The sequence below is a fragment of the Microcebus murinus genome, chromosome 5, assembly GCF_040939455.1.
Source record: "Microcebus murinus isolate Inina chromosome 5, M.murinus_Inina_mat1.0, whole genome shotgun sequence".
NCBI classification, from domain to species: Eukaryota; Metazoa; Chordata; class Mammalia; order Primates; family Cheirogaleidae; genus Microcebus; species Microcebus murinus.
The window spans coordinates 81540174-81555735 of record NC_134108.1 but is presented as its reverse complement, the minus strand read 5'-3'; the positions used below and the strand labels follow the sequence as shown (position 1 = coordinate 81555735).

The 15562-nt window shown below is 32.8% G+C and overlaps 1 protein-coding gene across 1 annotated transcript in view; it reads left to right on the top strand.

The window, feature by feature from the left end:
* Positions 1-15562, top strand: part of COL19A1 (collagen type XIX alpha 1 chain) — a 312839-nt gene that overhangs the window by 115935 nt on the left and 181342 nt on the right. Inside the window, exon 13 of the mRNA XM_076003244.1 lies at positions 11459-11512. Coding sequence (XP_075859359.1) covers positions 11459-11512 — 54 coding nt within the window. The remainder of the gene's footprint in view (positions 1-11458; positions 11513-15562) is intronic.

Genomic DNA, 15562 nt, shown 5'->3' with positions numbered 1-15562 from the left:
AGTTTAAACATACAAATAAGAAGGAAAAGTGCACAGAGACATTAGCGGCTGCTCACCATATATGAGACAGATTCCACAGTTTAAGTCCTTGCGGGTGAATCCCAAAGTAAACGAGATATACAAAGGAAACTAGAAAATGTGACCCATACTCTTGGAACAAAAAGCAATCAATGGAAACTCACTCTGAGTGGGCCAGCGTGAGTCTCAGATATTGGATTTAGCAGACAAAGGTTTTACAGAAATATTGTGAATATATTTAAAGAATTAGAGGAAACTCTGTTAATTAAATGAAAATTATTCAATAAATAGAAAATCTCAATAGGCAAATAAATACTATAAAAAGAACCAAATGGAATTCTAGAGTTTAGGAGTACAGTAACCCAAGTGAAAAATGTATTAGCAGGACTCAATGGCAGATTTGAAGCAGCAAAAGGAAAAATCAGTGAACTTCAATAGAAATAAATTGAAATTATCCAATCCAAAGAAAAGAATTAATAAAAAATGAACAGAGGACAGACATGGTGGCTCACACCTGTAATTCTAGCACTATGGGAGGTGAAGACAAGAGGATCACTTGAGGCCAGGAGTTCGAGACCAGCATGAGCAACATATCAAGATTCTATGCAAAATGTAGACTCTACAGAAAAGGAAAAGAAAAGGCAAAATTAGCTGGATATGGTGGCATGTTCCTATAGTCCCAGATACTCAGGAGGCTGAGGCAGGAGGATGAACTGAGCCCAGAAGTTTGAAGTTGCAATGAGCTATGATGATGCCACTATTAAAGATGATAGCAAAAAATGAAGACATTTTCAAATAACAAAAATAAAATGAATTCTTTGCTAGCAAACAGGAACTATAAGAGTTATTAAAGAAGTCTCTCAGGCTGCAAATAAATGATAACAGACAGTAACTTGTAATAAATGAAGAGTAATAAATGAAGCACTAGAACTTATAAATATAATGAGTCAATGTAAAAGATTCTCCATATATATATAATATATAAATATGTGAAAATATACATTTGTATTTTATTTTCTTTCAGTAATTTATTTAAAAATATAATTTCTGAAGCAATAATTACAAAACTGTACTGTTAGGTTTATAACATATGGTTATAATATATATGACCAACATAGTACAAAGAATGGGAGAAGAAATGAAGCTAAATTGAAACTTGCCATAGTTTACTGAAATTAAGTCCATATTAACTGGAATAGAATATAATAAGTTAAACATTCATATTGTAAGTGCTAGAGCAATCACTTTTTAAAATTTCATAATTAAAAGTTATAAGAGAAAATGAAATAGTAATGCTAAAAATATTTGTTGAACAAAAATAAAAGCAATAGAGAAAGAACAGAAGATAAAAAAGACAAGACATATAGAAATAATCAAATAACAAACCAGGAACTTCTGCCTTACTTAATGTTCCAAAGATTTCTTCTATTTTTTTTTTTTTTTTTTTGACAGAGTCTCGCTTTGTTGTCCAGGCTAGAGTGAGTGCCGTGGCGTCAGCCTAGCTCACAGCAACCTCAAACTCCTGGGCTCAAGCAATCCTCCTGCCTCAGCCTCCCGAGTAGCTGGGACTACAGGCATGCGCCACCATGCCCGGCTAATTTTATATATATATCAGTTGGCCAATTAATTTCTTTCTATTTATAGTAGAGACGGGGTCTTGCTCTTGCTCAGGCTGGTTTTGAACTCCTGACCTTGAGCAATCCGCCCGCCTCGGCCTCCCAAGAGCTAGGATTACAGGCGTGAGCCACCGCGCCCGGCCTGATTTCTTCTATTTTATGCGAGAAATGTTATAGATTTTATAAATTTTACTATCCATTTGAGTTATTTGTTGTATAGGGTGCCATTTATGGGTGAAAAATTATTTTTTGCACTTGAAAATCCATCACATCTATAATTACATTAAATAAAATATTTGCTCATCAGTAGCATATAAATTCAGAATTAGGAATGATATTTACACCACATAATCACAGATTGTCCACATGGATGATTGAGATAGTGACATATTTGCTTTCTGGTGGTTCAGTGTAATTTTACATATGTAAAATTATTAAAAATATTGCAAAACTAAATTTAAAAATTACATTAAATGCAAACAGAACAAATATTCCAGTCAAAAGGAAAAGATTGTCAGAGTGGACTAAGATCCAACTATATATGCCATCTACAAGAGATATGGATTAGATTCAAGATATAAATAGTTTGAAAGATAAAGGTTATAAAAAGATGTACTATATAAATAGTAGCCAGAAGAGATGTAGCATGGCTATAATAATATCAGACCAAACAGACTCTATGGCATGTAATATTATTAGAGACAGGAAAGGTTATTTCATAATGATAAAGGGGGCACTATAACAGGATGTAACAATTATAAATGTGCATATACCTACCGAAGCCTCAAAATGAAAGGTGCAGAATTTGACAAATGAAAGCGAACAAACAATTAGAAATAAATGGAAAGAAAGAAGCAATTCAATAATTATATTTAAAAATTTCAATGCTCTTCTCAGTATAAATATAGTAGACTTAAACAATTCTACAGTGTTCTTGTCCTAATTGACATTTATAACAACAACAAAATACAATGTTTTCCAAGTGCACTAGTCATTTACCAAAATAGACTATATTCTTCATTACTAAATGAATTCCAATAACTGTTAAGGCTTCAAATCATATAGAGTATGCTTTCTGATCACGATTGAATTGAATTTTAGTATCAATATCAGAAAAATCTTTGTTAAATATGCAAATGTTTGTAAACAAAAGAATATGCTTCTCAATACCCCATAAGTCAAAGAAGGAATCAAAAAGGAAATTTGAAAATATTTTAAACTGAATGAAAAATTTTTTAAAAAGTTTAGTTGTATAGTTTTAAATTCTTATATTAGAAAGAAATAACAATTTAATGCTAATAACCTAAGTGTTCACCTTAAGGGACATGTGGGGTAGGGGAGAGAAAGATCATTTCAATTCCCAAGTAGGTAGAAGACAAGAATAATAAGATCAGAGTGGAAATGAATAAAATAATGCCTTTAAAAAAAAACCAAGAATACATATAATCAATAAAACCAGAAATTTGTTCTTTTAAAAGCTGAACAAAATTGATAAACTTTCAGCCAGACTTATCAGGGGAAAAGAAAATAAAAAAAGAAGATAAAAATTACCAATAACTGTAATGAGGATGGGAACACCACTACCAACCTTATAGAAACTAAAAGATTTATAAGCAAATACTATGAACAAATTTAAGTTAATAATTCTAAAATATAAATAAAATGTACAAATTCCTAGAAAGTAAAAAATGACCCAAACTACCCAAGAACAAACCGAATAATTATATAGATAGACCTATCTCGATTATATACATTGTAATAGTTAAAATCTTACTACAAAGAAAAACCAGTTGGCTTCTATTCTGTCAGTTGTCATTAATTCTTATTAGAAATGAGGCCAATTCTATGCATAATCTTTCCAAAAATTGAAAAGTAAAGAACTCTTCCACTTCATTTTATGAGGCCAGTGTTACTCTGATAGATACCCTAAGTCAGACAAAGACCTCACAAGAATCTACCAGCTAATATCTCTCATGAACATAGACACACACATATACACACAAACCACTTAATGAAACATTTAGCAAACTGAATCTAGTAACATATGAAAACAATTATACACCATGAAAGATTGGTTGAACATTTAAAAATTAGTTAATGTGATACACCATATTAATAAATGGCAAAAAAATAGGATTGCCACAATGGATGCAGGAAAAGATAAAAATTCTATACCTATTCAACAAATTAAGAATAAAAGAGTATTTCTTCATTTGATAAACGGCAAAAAATCTTATGAAAAAAATCTTATGTAAAAAATCCGAAGGAATCTACAAAACAACCACTAGAATAAGCAACATTTTAAAATTGCATGTATAATAAGAGAATTGTTATCCAGAATATATAAATAACTCTAAACAATCCAAGATTTTTAAAAAAATGAGTAAATGATTGGAATACTCTACCCCAAAAAATATGGATTGCAAGTAAACACATGAAAAGTTGTTCAACATAATTAGTTGTTAGGGAAATGCAAAACAAAACAAAGCAAACATGGAAATGGTTGTTATTTGATTGAACACATTAAGTATGTAAAGTTTATCATATGTCAATTATACCTCAATAAAACCATTAAAATTTTTTAAAATTTAAGAATACCATTACAAAAATAAAATAACCTAAACCACATTCTGGGAGCAAATATTTTCAAATCATATACCTGATAAGTGACTTGTATAAGTAATACATAAAGAACTTTCACAACCCAATAGTAAGAAGACAAACAAAATAATTAAAAATGAACAAAAAAGATTGAATAAATGCTTCATCAAAGAAGATATGTGGTTGTCTAACAAGCACAGGATTAATCATTAAGGAAATGCAATTTAAAACCATAATGAGTTATGACCAAGCACCCATTAAAATGGCTATAATCAAAAAGACTGACAATACCAACTATTAGTGAGGATGCATAGAAATTAGAAATCCTAATACACTGCTAGTGGAAATGTAAACTTGCTCTTTGGAAATTGGTTTGGAAACTTCCTAAAAAGTTAAACATTTGCTTACCTATGACCTAGTAATGACACTCCTAGGTATTTACTGAAAAGAAATTTTAAAAACCTGTATCCACAGAAAGATACATATATAATTGTTCATAGCAGCATTATTTAGAATATATAAAACTAGAAAACTAGTGAATTAATAAACAAAATATGATATACCCACACAACTATTACTACTAAAAAACAGAAAGAAATGAATTACTCCCCCATGAAACAACATGGCTAAACCTCAGAAGCATTATGCTAAATCAAAGAAGCCAGACAAAAAAGGGTACATGTTGTATGATTCTATTTATATGAAATTTCTAGAAAAAAGCAAAAATATAGAGACAACAAGTAGGTCAGTGTTCTGGGGCTGGAAATGTGAGGAGCAATCAACTACAAATGGGCACAAGGAACCTTTTCTAGGCAATGAAAGTATTTTAATCCTGGATTGAACTGTAAATGTGAAACATGTCAAAATTACAGTATGTTACTCATACCTTAATGAAACTGTTGGTTAAAACATCAAAAAGATATCTAGGCTGGAATTAGGAATTTGAGACTCATTAGCATATAGAGTCTGTAGCTGTAAAAGTGGAGGAAACACAGAGAAAGTCTATTGAAAGGGAAAACAAGAACCTGGGATAGATCCCTATGGAACTGCAACACTCAGAGGATCCAGCAAAAATGAAAATGAGAAAATGTGGGTGTAGGAGTAGAATAAAATGAAAGGAATATAGCAGGCAAGTATTTCTAGGATGGAGCTTGTCAAAAACTACCAAATGCTTCTGATAAGTCAAGGAAGAAAAAGACTAAAAGGTATTGGGTCGTGCTTGCTAAGACTTTGGCATAAGTAGTTTTTGAGGAACAGCAAGGACACAAGTCAACCTCGAATGAATTTCAGAGTGGATAGGAAGTAAAAGGAGCCTGGTTCAAGAAGTTTATCTGAAAAAGGAAGGAGGCAGATGAAGCAGGAAATGTTGGGAGATGACAGGGCAAGATTTTTGTTTTGACAGAAGATTCAACAGCATGTTTCTGTGTGTCTGGTAAAACATGAGTAAGAGGAAGGAAGTTTGAAGATTCAAAAGAGATGGCATGATTTTTAAATATCAATTGCATGACCAGCAGAAAAAGGATGAGATTGAAAATACAAGCTGAGGGATTAGCATTAAACAGTATGGGGCAATTCTTCCCCATGTATAAGAATAGAAGAAGAACTGTATTGATGTAAGTGAATTTGTAGATTCAATGGCATCAGAAAGCTTGTGTGACAACTTCTATTTTCTCTGCAGGAAGTAAGGCTTTCTGAGAGTAAGAGCACATGTTATAATACCAAGGATTTGAAGGGAGTAGCAGAGTTTAAGGACATAGAATGATGTTAATGATCATGAATTTATAATGGCATCAGTCTACCAATTTGCATAATTTTCTCTAGGTACAAGAGAGAAGATGGACAGTTGGATTCATTGGGACTTGTTCTATCATAAAGACAGTAGATCAAGGGTATTTAGAATGGTGGTAAGAGCAGTTGGAGGGACAGATCATGGATATAGACATAGGTGAAGTCTTTGGGAGCTGATAGACACTATCTTCACTTTGATTCCCCATAAACAAGGTCTTAGACACTGGTTGTTTATTTGAGAGGGAGCTCGAGATATAGGAGTGAGAGAATGGGGAGAATAAGTCAGGAAACAAGGAAGGGTTAATTAAAGGGTGCATTTTTTGAGCTGCTCATCATCGTGGGCAACTACAGCTGAGTCCTGTTGAAAACTCTCTGATGAACCCTGTAGAATGTACCTGGGAATTGTCCCTTTACAGGACAGGAAGCTGACACATTACTCCACTAATTCTTGTCACCCATTACAGGAAGATTGCTTCCATGAGCATTAACTTCCCCCAACCTTCCAGGCTGCCTTACCAGGGCTGAACAAACTCTTTGGCTTCAGAAAAAAAAAAATCCCAGAGACAGAAGACTGAAGATAATTGGGAGGGTTGAGCTTCAAGCGAAATGTTCAAGCATCCAAGACTCTGTAGGAACTGTCCACCACAGCTACAGCTGAGAATTAAACTAGGCCTAGGGTACTTGATATCAGGTGAAATTGAACCAGTCGAATGAAAGTTCCTATGCAGGCAAAGTAATTGAGCCAATAACTTGGGGTAATAAAAGGAGTTCTGTGATCATATGGAAGTTACTTGTATCCTCTTAGATATTGATTTATCATCAGTAAATGAGGATGAGATTACCCGAGTTGTGTTGTTACAGCTGGAATGAAAAGACCTTACTATTTAAAATGCTTAGCACAAAGCCTAGCATATAGTAAGACATATAGAATAAAAGCTATTATATTATTGCTAGTATCTATTGAAATACTAGTAGTGTTAATAACTACCTGCATTACAGATAAAAATGGAGTAATTCAAACTCTGTAAAAGTTACTTAACTTGAATGTAATATTTTATATGCCAAGACCAATTTTGTTTAGAAGGACATTAGATTGTAGCATAGTTTTGAAATGAGTGTCATCATAGAATGGGTATTGGGAAAATCTTAAATGTAATCTAATTCCTGTGTATTCTCTTTCCTTTGGTTACAGTTGCGTTTAAGTTTCCAGCAGACTAGAATGATGATTTGATTTATTTTCAAAGAAATCTCCAGAGATGTTCTGTTCATTTTGGTTTTGAATTGTTTCTGCTTTTGAACTTATCCAAACACCAAGAAACAGTCTAAATGCATTCTACTCTTGAACAACTTCTGATGTCAAATAAGTTTTCTTTAATTCTAGCTTAAATCTTTAATGCTGCAGGTTTTTGGGTTTTTTTTTTTTTTTTTTTTTTTACTCATTTTCTTCTCAGCAGAGAAGAAAGGAACAGCTGGTTGCTATTGTCAACTTTCTATTGTTTGGGATTTATGAAGTATACAACACTTGAATATATATATTCTTTTCTGCTGGATATAGAAATCCCATTGCATTTTTTCAAAGAATGATAGAATTTAAAATTGAAAAGCTTTAGAGCTCTTCTAGTCCCAATATATACCCTGATTAACTAATACCAGTTAAAATATTATTAATTGTCATATTGTATTTCTTTTTTATTTCTTGTGGTAAATTGCCTGATATGTTCTTTGCTCAATTACCAGTTGGAATATTATTATTTTCTTATTATTATAGTACTATATAAAATGCAGTATCTTTTTATTTAATGATGTTAACTATTAAGCCACCAAATGATATTATCCCCAATTTGTCATTTGCCTTTTATAGTATTTTTGCCTTATAGCTTTATAATTAATATTTTGCCAAATATATAATTATTTTTCTTTCTTTTTTTTTTTCTTTTTTGGTTATATGCTTAGATATGCCTTACCCACAATGAACTCTGAGTTATGTTCACCCATATTTTTTTCTGGTCTCTTAATAATCTTACTTTTAAGTCACTCTTTAATTCAACCAGAATTAACTTAAATGAAAGACTGAACATTTATTCCTAATAAATTTATTCCCAATAAGTTTCAAGTTATTACAGCATCTTGTTTTGGCCTATCGTATTTCAGATCCTGAATCTGTTACATGTATATTCATGATGTAGTTCAGTGGTTCTCAGCCAGAGACGACTTTGCCTTTTAGGGACATTTGGAAATGTCTGCAGACATTTTTATTTGCTAGGACTTGGGGAGAGGCTGGCTACTGGCCTCTAGTGTATAGAGACCAAGGATGATACTAAACATGTACAGGACATCTTCCACAACAAAGAATTATCAATAATGCCAAGATTAAGAGACCTTCATAAATTACAGAGAGATGGATGGATGGATGGATAGATAGATAGATAGATAGATAGACAGATAGGTAGTCATTGGATATCAATCTACCTACCAGTTGCATACTCACCAATAGTAATACTACTCAGACTACATTTCCACTTCCTATCCAGAAGGGCATTTTTTTGAGAGACTGATTCTTACTTTGCAGAAATCTAGATACACTATATTTTCAGTTACCCCTGGTCTGTTTTAAAAACAAATGAGCTTAATAGCTTTAGAGCACAGACTCTGCACCATACTGCCTGATGTGTGACCTGGGGCAAGTTACTAAACCTCTCTGTCTTTAGGTTCATCATCTGTAAAGTAGGGGTACTAATCATATCTTTATCCTAGGTCCTCATAGAATTTCAAGATGCTTAAAATAGTGCCTGGCACATAGTAAATATTAGAGAAGTATTTGGTAAAAATGGTAATATGATAAATAGCTTTCTTATGAACCCTATTTGATCATAGTGACATCCATTTTCTTCTTATGTTGAAATTAAAATCTTTTAAAATCTTTTAAAAACTTTTAAAAATCTATTGCAGATTGTTGCTAGGGATCGATATGAAGCAGTATGTTTCTTCTTTAGTTTTCTACCATACTTCCTATTTTTTCGCCATGCAGCATAAACTCCAACAAAATAGCAGCTCTGTTCTCAGTACTTTTTCATTTAACTTTTATTACCACTGTCAAGCTTGCAGATTTCCTCATAGGCATACATTTCTTTAATATAGAGAGCTGCTTATTTTTTTCATCTATGAGAACTATTATTCTTGAATAAAGATTATATCCATTTTTTAGCTACATTCTAAAAGTTAATGTTGATATCCATGGAATTATATGTTTTCTTGTGTCAAAAATTTCTATTCATTCTATTAACTTGAGCTGAACACACTTTATGTCAACATCTAAACACTGTATTGTTTATGATCTTCTTACTAGGAAGGTATTTTCTTCAGTGTATTTCTGAGCCTTTAAATTTTTATATTGTTTTCTGTCATGTTTGACCTCTACATCAGCTATGTCCAGTGGAATTTACTATGATGGTGGAATGTTCTAATCTGCATAGTCCAATTTGGTAGTCACTGTTGAGCATTTGAAATGTGTCTAGGGCATCTGAGGAGGTGAATTTTAAATTTTATTTAATTTTAATTAATTTAAATTTAAGCAGCTATATGTGGGTAGTGGATCCTATATTGGACAACTCTAGAGAAAATCCTCACCTTTCTATTTTCAGTTTAAAACACTCGGCTTCATTCTATTAATAACTTGTACCTATTTACTGACTGTGTTTGTATGTAGTTTTGTCTTGTATATTATGTATGTATTTCTTATGTCCCAGGGTTAAGGTATTTTTACTTAATTTTATGTATTTTCCATGTAATAATAATACATATCCTTAGATGATTGTTAAGTGTGCACATGTATTTCTGTTTGTAGAGTGTTAATGTACTACTTACTAATATCGGGTACTTGCTTGACTTTAAATTTTTTGCAAATAAAAATAATAATATTCAGCTAATTTTACAGAATTCCTTTCTAGCACAGTTATTTTGTCTACGCAAAATAAGTTGGAATGATGCTTTGTTGAAAATATGCAGTATAGTACATTGGTGTAAAAAGTGGTTATCTATGTTTAAAAAAAAATTGTTTAAACCCAGTAAGAACATTCTGTATTTGAGGCCACACCAGAAAACTCTACATTATTGGGGAAGATATTTGTTAAATTTGAGTTTTTAATTGTTTTATTGATGTATAATTGACAAAATCCATGGCTTCTACCTAAAGTGAACAATTTCATAAGATTTGACATACGTATAGACTTATGAAGCTATCACCAACATCAACACAATGAACATATGCATCATGTCAAAAAACAATGTCCATTATAAAAAATGGAAGAAAAACAGAAAAAAATATAAAGAAGAGAATAAAAATCACCCAAGTGGCGTAAAACAAAGATTATTACTACTAACTGCACACAAACACACATACACACACACACACACACACACACACACACACAGTGATAGACTTTGTTGAATTCTTTCTATAAATATTTTTTTTTATTTTTAAGCACTTTGCTGATTGTACAGATAATACATGTTCTTGGTGGAAAAAAAATTAAAAATATTGAAGAGCAAAGTGAAGAAAAAATTCATCCATAATCACAGAATGCATAGCTTAACTACTTTTCTTGTTTTGGTTTGTATTCTCCCAGAACTGTTTTTAAGTCTCATAGGTAGATGGGTATGCAGGTAGGTAGATATGGGTACATAAACAAGCATTTTAAAAAATTGAGTTATACTATGTATATGCAGAGAATGCCAATAAAATTATACAGCTTTCAGATGGTATTCAAACAAAAATGTGTGTCATTATGGGTATGTGTAATTCACAAGGGTATTGGGTGCCATTTTGAACATTTGTACTTTTAAAGTAATAAAAATAGACATTAGTTAACATTATTGCACTGCATTTGTCAATTCATTAATTGCATCTTACTTTTATAAGCATTTTTTCCTTGTATAAAATAAAATTCATAAACATGATTTTAATGGCTGCATCATAGTCCATTCATTATCTATATACTCTTAATTAGTTTCTGATTATTGGATATTTAGGATGTTTCTTTTTTTACTACTATAAATATTGTACTATACATATTAGTGCCTAAAACATTTCATCTCTGATTATTTCACTAGGTTACTTTCTTAGAAGCAAAATCACTGGCCCAAGTGAACAGATTTAAGATACTTGATATATAATTCCCAAATTGCCCTCCAGCAAGTTTTTTGTTGCTTACAGAAGAAAATAAGTAATTCTTATTATATTTCTACCATTTAATCATTTTTATGCATTTCTCTTTGCTTTTAGGACTCAATTATTTTTTATTAAATGTTTCTTTCAAGGGATTAACAAAATAATCACATTGTTATAGATACCTAAGAAATGTAACTCTTTTATTTTTTCCTAGTGAAGGTTTTTTTCAGATATAACATTTTTCATTGTATAAATTGTTTCTTTCTAGGGTGAACAAGGAGAAAAAGGAGATCCAGGTCTGGCTGGTCCTAATGGACAAAATGTAAGCCCAATCTTTTTTCTTATGTACTGTTTCCATTTTGCCACTGAAATATACCATCTAATGCTATCAAGATTTGACTGTCCTTAGCAGAACTAGCCACAGTCAAGCAAAATGAAGAAGTAGGGTTGCTTTTTTACGTGACTCAGTAGAGGCCTTGTGTTTTAGTTTCATTACAGGTGGTTCTTTGTCTTGACATATTTTGTACCTGCGCTTATCCTTATCAGCCTTTTCTTCCTTGATGTTTGTGGCTTGCATTTTTTCTAGTCTTCTTTCTCTTTTTTTCTTCTTCTTACATATGTTCCATCGTGGCCTCTGCTCTTACCCAGGGTTCACTTTGCATCTCATTCTAAATGTCCATCTAGTGAGAGGTCTGTTTGGTAGGATCGTAGTGATTAGAAGAAAGAATAGAAGAGAGGGAAACTGTGAATCTGTGTTCCTCCCCCCACTGCGCCAGATCCTCGACCTTAGGGACACCGTTGCCTGTGACATCCTCAAGTCCCAGTCATCTCCTTCCTTTCCCTTCAGGACAATTACCCTCCCAGAATTTCACATCAGTTCTTAGGATGAAATTTGAAAGATAGCCCAAATCTAGGTTTTGTTCTGAAATGTAATCTTATTTCAAGTCATCAAACTCACCATTTCCTATAGATATGCTAACTTTACTGGTAGGGGAAGTATCCAAAATGAGTTAGTTTGTCCCTCAGTTTCCCTTTCTCACTTACATAAATATGTTTTAGAAAGGGCCTAAAGGGCCACACTACTTACTTGGTGGATATAAGAATAAGGAAACCCTATGTGAGGCTATATTTAGTTCATTAATGCCCTGGAAGTGTTTTGAAACCCATCTTGTACACAGCAGGTCATTACAATGGAATAGAAGCTGAAGACCAATCCTTGAGGCCTGTGGAGAAAGTAAGAGGGATACATGAGTGGGGGCGTCTTCAAAAGAGAAATGCCCCAGGAGTTAACACTTGTAGTTAACACTGGCATGAAACTCTGCCCACACATACCTCCCAATAGCTTTATCTTTTTATTTGCTTTCTAAGAAGCCTCATTCATGTCCTTAATGTGACTCTCAATCTTATTCTTCTCCCCCTTGAAGTGTCTTTTCTACACCAGAGAATAGGCACTAGCACCAGTGGTTAAGGGAGTCTCTGTCTTCTTTATCCCCTGTAGTACATCAGGACACTGAATGTCACAACCATTGGCCCATATGTTCAAATAGAGCATTTGATTCAGCTCCCTAACCTTGTCAGTAAAGATACCTGAAATGGTAAGAGTTCTGTAGTGGAAAACCAGGGTCCCATTTGTATCCCAGTTCTGTCACAGAGGAGCAAATTACTTCTCAGAGTCTATAAAGTGATGGACTTAGAATAGATATCAATATTCAGATGCAAGAAGGTCATGGAACACCAAACAGATTTAACCCAAACAATGCTGCCTTAAGGCATTTAATATTGCAGCTCCTAAAGGTCACAGATAAAGCAAAAGTCTAAGGAAGCAAGCAAAAAGAAAAAAAAAATATGAAGGAACTCCAATACATCTGGCATCAGACTTCTCAGTGGAACCTTTACAGGCCAGGAGAGAGTGGCATGACATATTCCAAAGTGCTAAAGGAAAAAAACTTTAAACCTAGAATATTATATCCTGTAAAAAATATTATTCAGACATGAATGAGAAATAAAGACCTTCCCAGATAAACAGAAGCTGAGGGATTTCATCAACACCAGGCCTATTTTACAAGAAATGCTAAAAGTTCTGCAAACTGAAAGAAAGGATGCTAATGAACAGTAAGAAATCTTCTGAAGGTATACAACTCACTTGTAACAGTAAGTACACAAACGCAGAATACTCCATTGCTGTAATTGCAGTGTAAACCACTTATATCTTGAACAGGAACACTAAAAGAAAAACCTATCAAAAATAACAACAACTTTTGAGAGATAGTATAAAAAGATATGGATGGAAACAACAGAGTTAAAAAGCAGGGGCCATGGAGTTAAATGATAGATTTCTGTTAGATTTCTCTTTGCTTGTTTGTTTGTAAACAGAATTGTCATATGTTTAAAATAATTGGTTATAAAATATTTTTGCAAACCTCATAGTAACCCCAAATCAGAAAACCTACAACAGATACACACAAAAAAATGAAAAACAAGAAATTAAAACACACTACCAGAGAAAATTACTTTTAAGAAAGGAATGCAGGAAGAAAGTAAGAAAGAGAGAACCAGTAAATAATCAGAAATAAGAAAATAGAAGTAGTAAGTCCTTACCTATCAATAATAACACTGAATGTTAATGGACTAAACTCTATAATCAAAAGACATAGAGTGGCTGAATGGACTTAAAAAAAAAGAGCCAACTATATATTGTCTACAAGAACCACACTTCACCTATAAAGGCACACACAGACTGAAAAAAAGGGATGGAAAAGATATTCCATGAAAATAGAAACCAAAAAAGAGCAGAAGTAGCTATACTTCTATCAGATAAAATAGATTTCAAGACAAAGACTGTAAAAAGAGACAAAGAAGGTGATCATATAATGATAAAGAGGTCAATTCAGCAAGAGGATATAGCAGTTCTAAATATTTCAGCACTCAACACTAGAGCACTCAGATATATAGAGCAAATATTATCAGAGCTAAAGAGAGACATAGAACTTCAATACAATAATCATTGGAGACCTCAACCCTCCACTTTCAGCATTGGACAGATCATCCAGACAGAAAAGCAACAATGAAACATTGGAACTTAATCTGCACTACAGACTAAATGGACCTAATAAATATTTTCAGAATGTTTTATCCCACAGCTACAGAATGCACATTCTTCTCCTCAGCTCATGGATCATTCTCAAAGACCTAACATATATTACACCACAAACAAGTCTCAAAACATTCAAAAAAATTGAAATCATACCAAATATTTTCTCTGACCATAATGAAATAAAAATAGAAATCAATAACAAGAAGAACATTGGAAAACATACAAACACATGGAAATTAAACAATATGCTTCTGACTGGCCAGTGGGCCAATGAAGAGATTAAGAAGGAAATTATGGGTCAGGCACAGTGGCTCACACCTGTAATTCTAGCACTCTGGGAGGCCGAGGCAGGAGGATCGTTTGAGACCAGGAGTTCGAGACCAACCTGAGCAAGAGCAAGACCTAGTCTCTACTAAAAAAATAGAAAGAAATTAGCTGGACAACTAAAAGTGTATATATATTTTTAAAAAAATTAGCTGAGCTTGGTGACACATTCCTGTAGTCCCAGCAACTCGGGGAGCTGAGGCAGTAGGATTGCTTGAGCCCAGGAGTTTGAGGTTGCTGTGAGCTAGGCTGATGCCACAGCATTCTAGCTCAGGCAACAGAGTGAGACTTTGTCTCAAAAAAAAAAAAAAAAAAAAGAAGGAAATTACAAATTTCTTGAAACAAGTAAAAATGCAAATACAACATATCAAAACCTGATATAGCAAAAGAAATAATAAGAGGAACATTTATAACAATAAGTGCCTACATCAAATAAGTAGAAAAGCTTCAAATAATGTAATAATGCATCTCAAAGAACTATAAAAAGAAGAGCAAACAAAACCCAAAATTAGAAGAAGAAAAGAAATAATAAAGATTAGAGCACAATGTGCACCATCTGGGGGATGGTCATGATGGAGACTCAGACTTTTGGGGGGAGGGGGGAAATGGGCATTTATTGAAACCTTAAAATCTGTACCCCCATAATATGCCAAAATAAAAAAAAATAATTAAAAAAAAAAAAAAAAAAAGATTAGAGCACAGTTAAAGAAAATTGAAACCAAAAAAAAAAAAGATCAATGAAACAAAAAGTTTTTTTGAAAAGATAAACAAAATAGACACACATTTAGCCAGATCAAAAAAACAAAACAGAGAAGACCAAAATAAATAAAATCAGAGATAAAAATGCGGCATTAAAACTTATAGTGCAGAAATCCAAAAGATCACCAGAGACTATTACGAGGAACTATATGCCAATAAATTGTAAAACCTAGAAGAAATGGATAAATTCCTAAA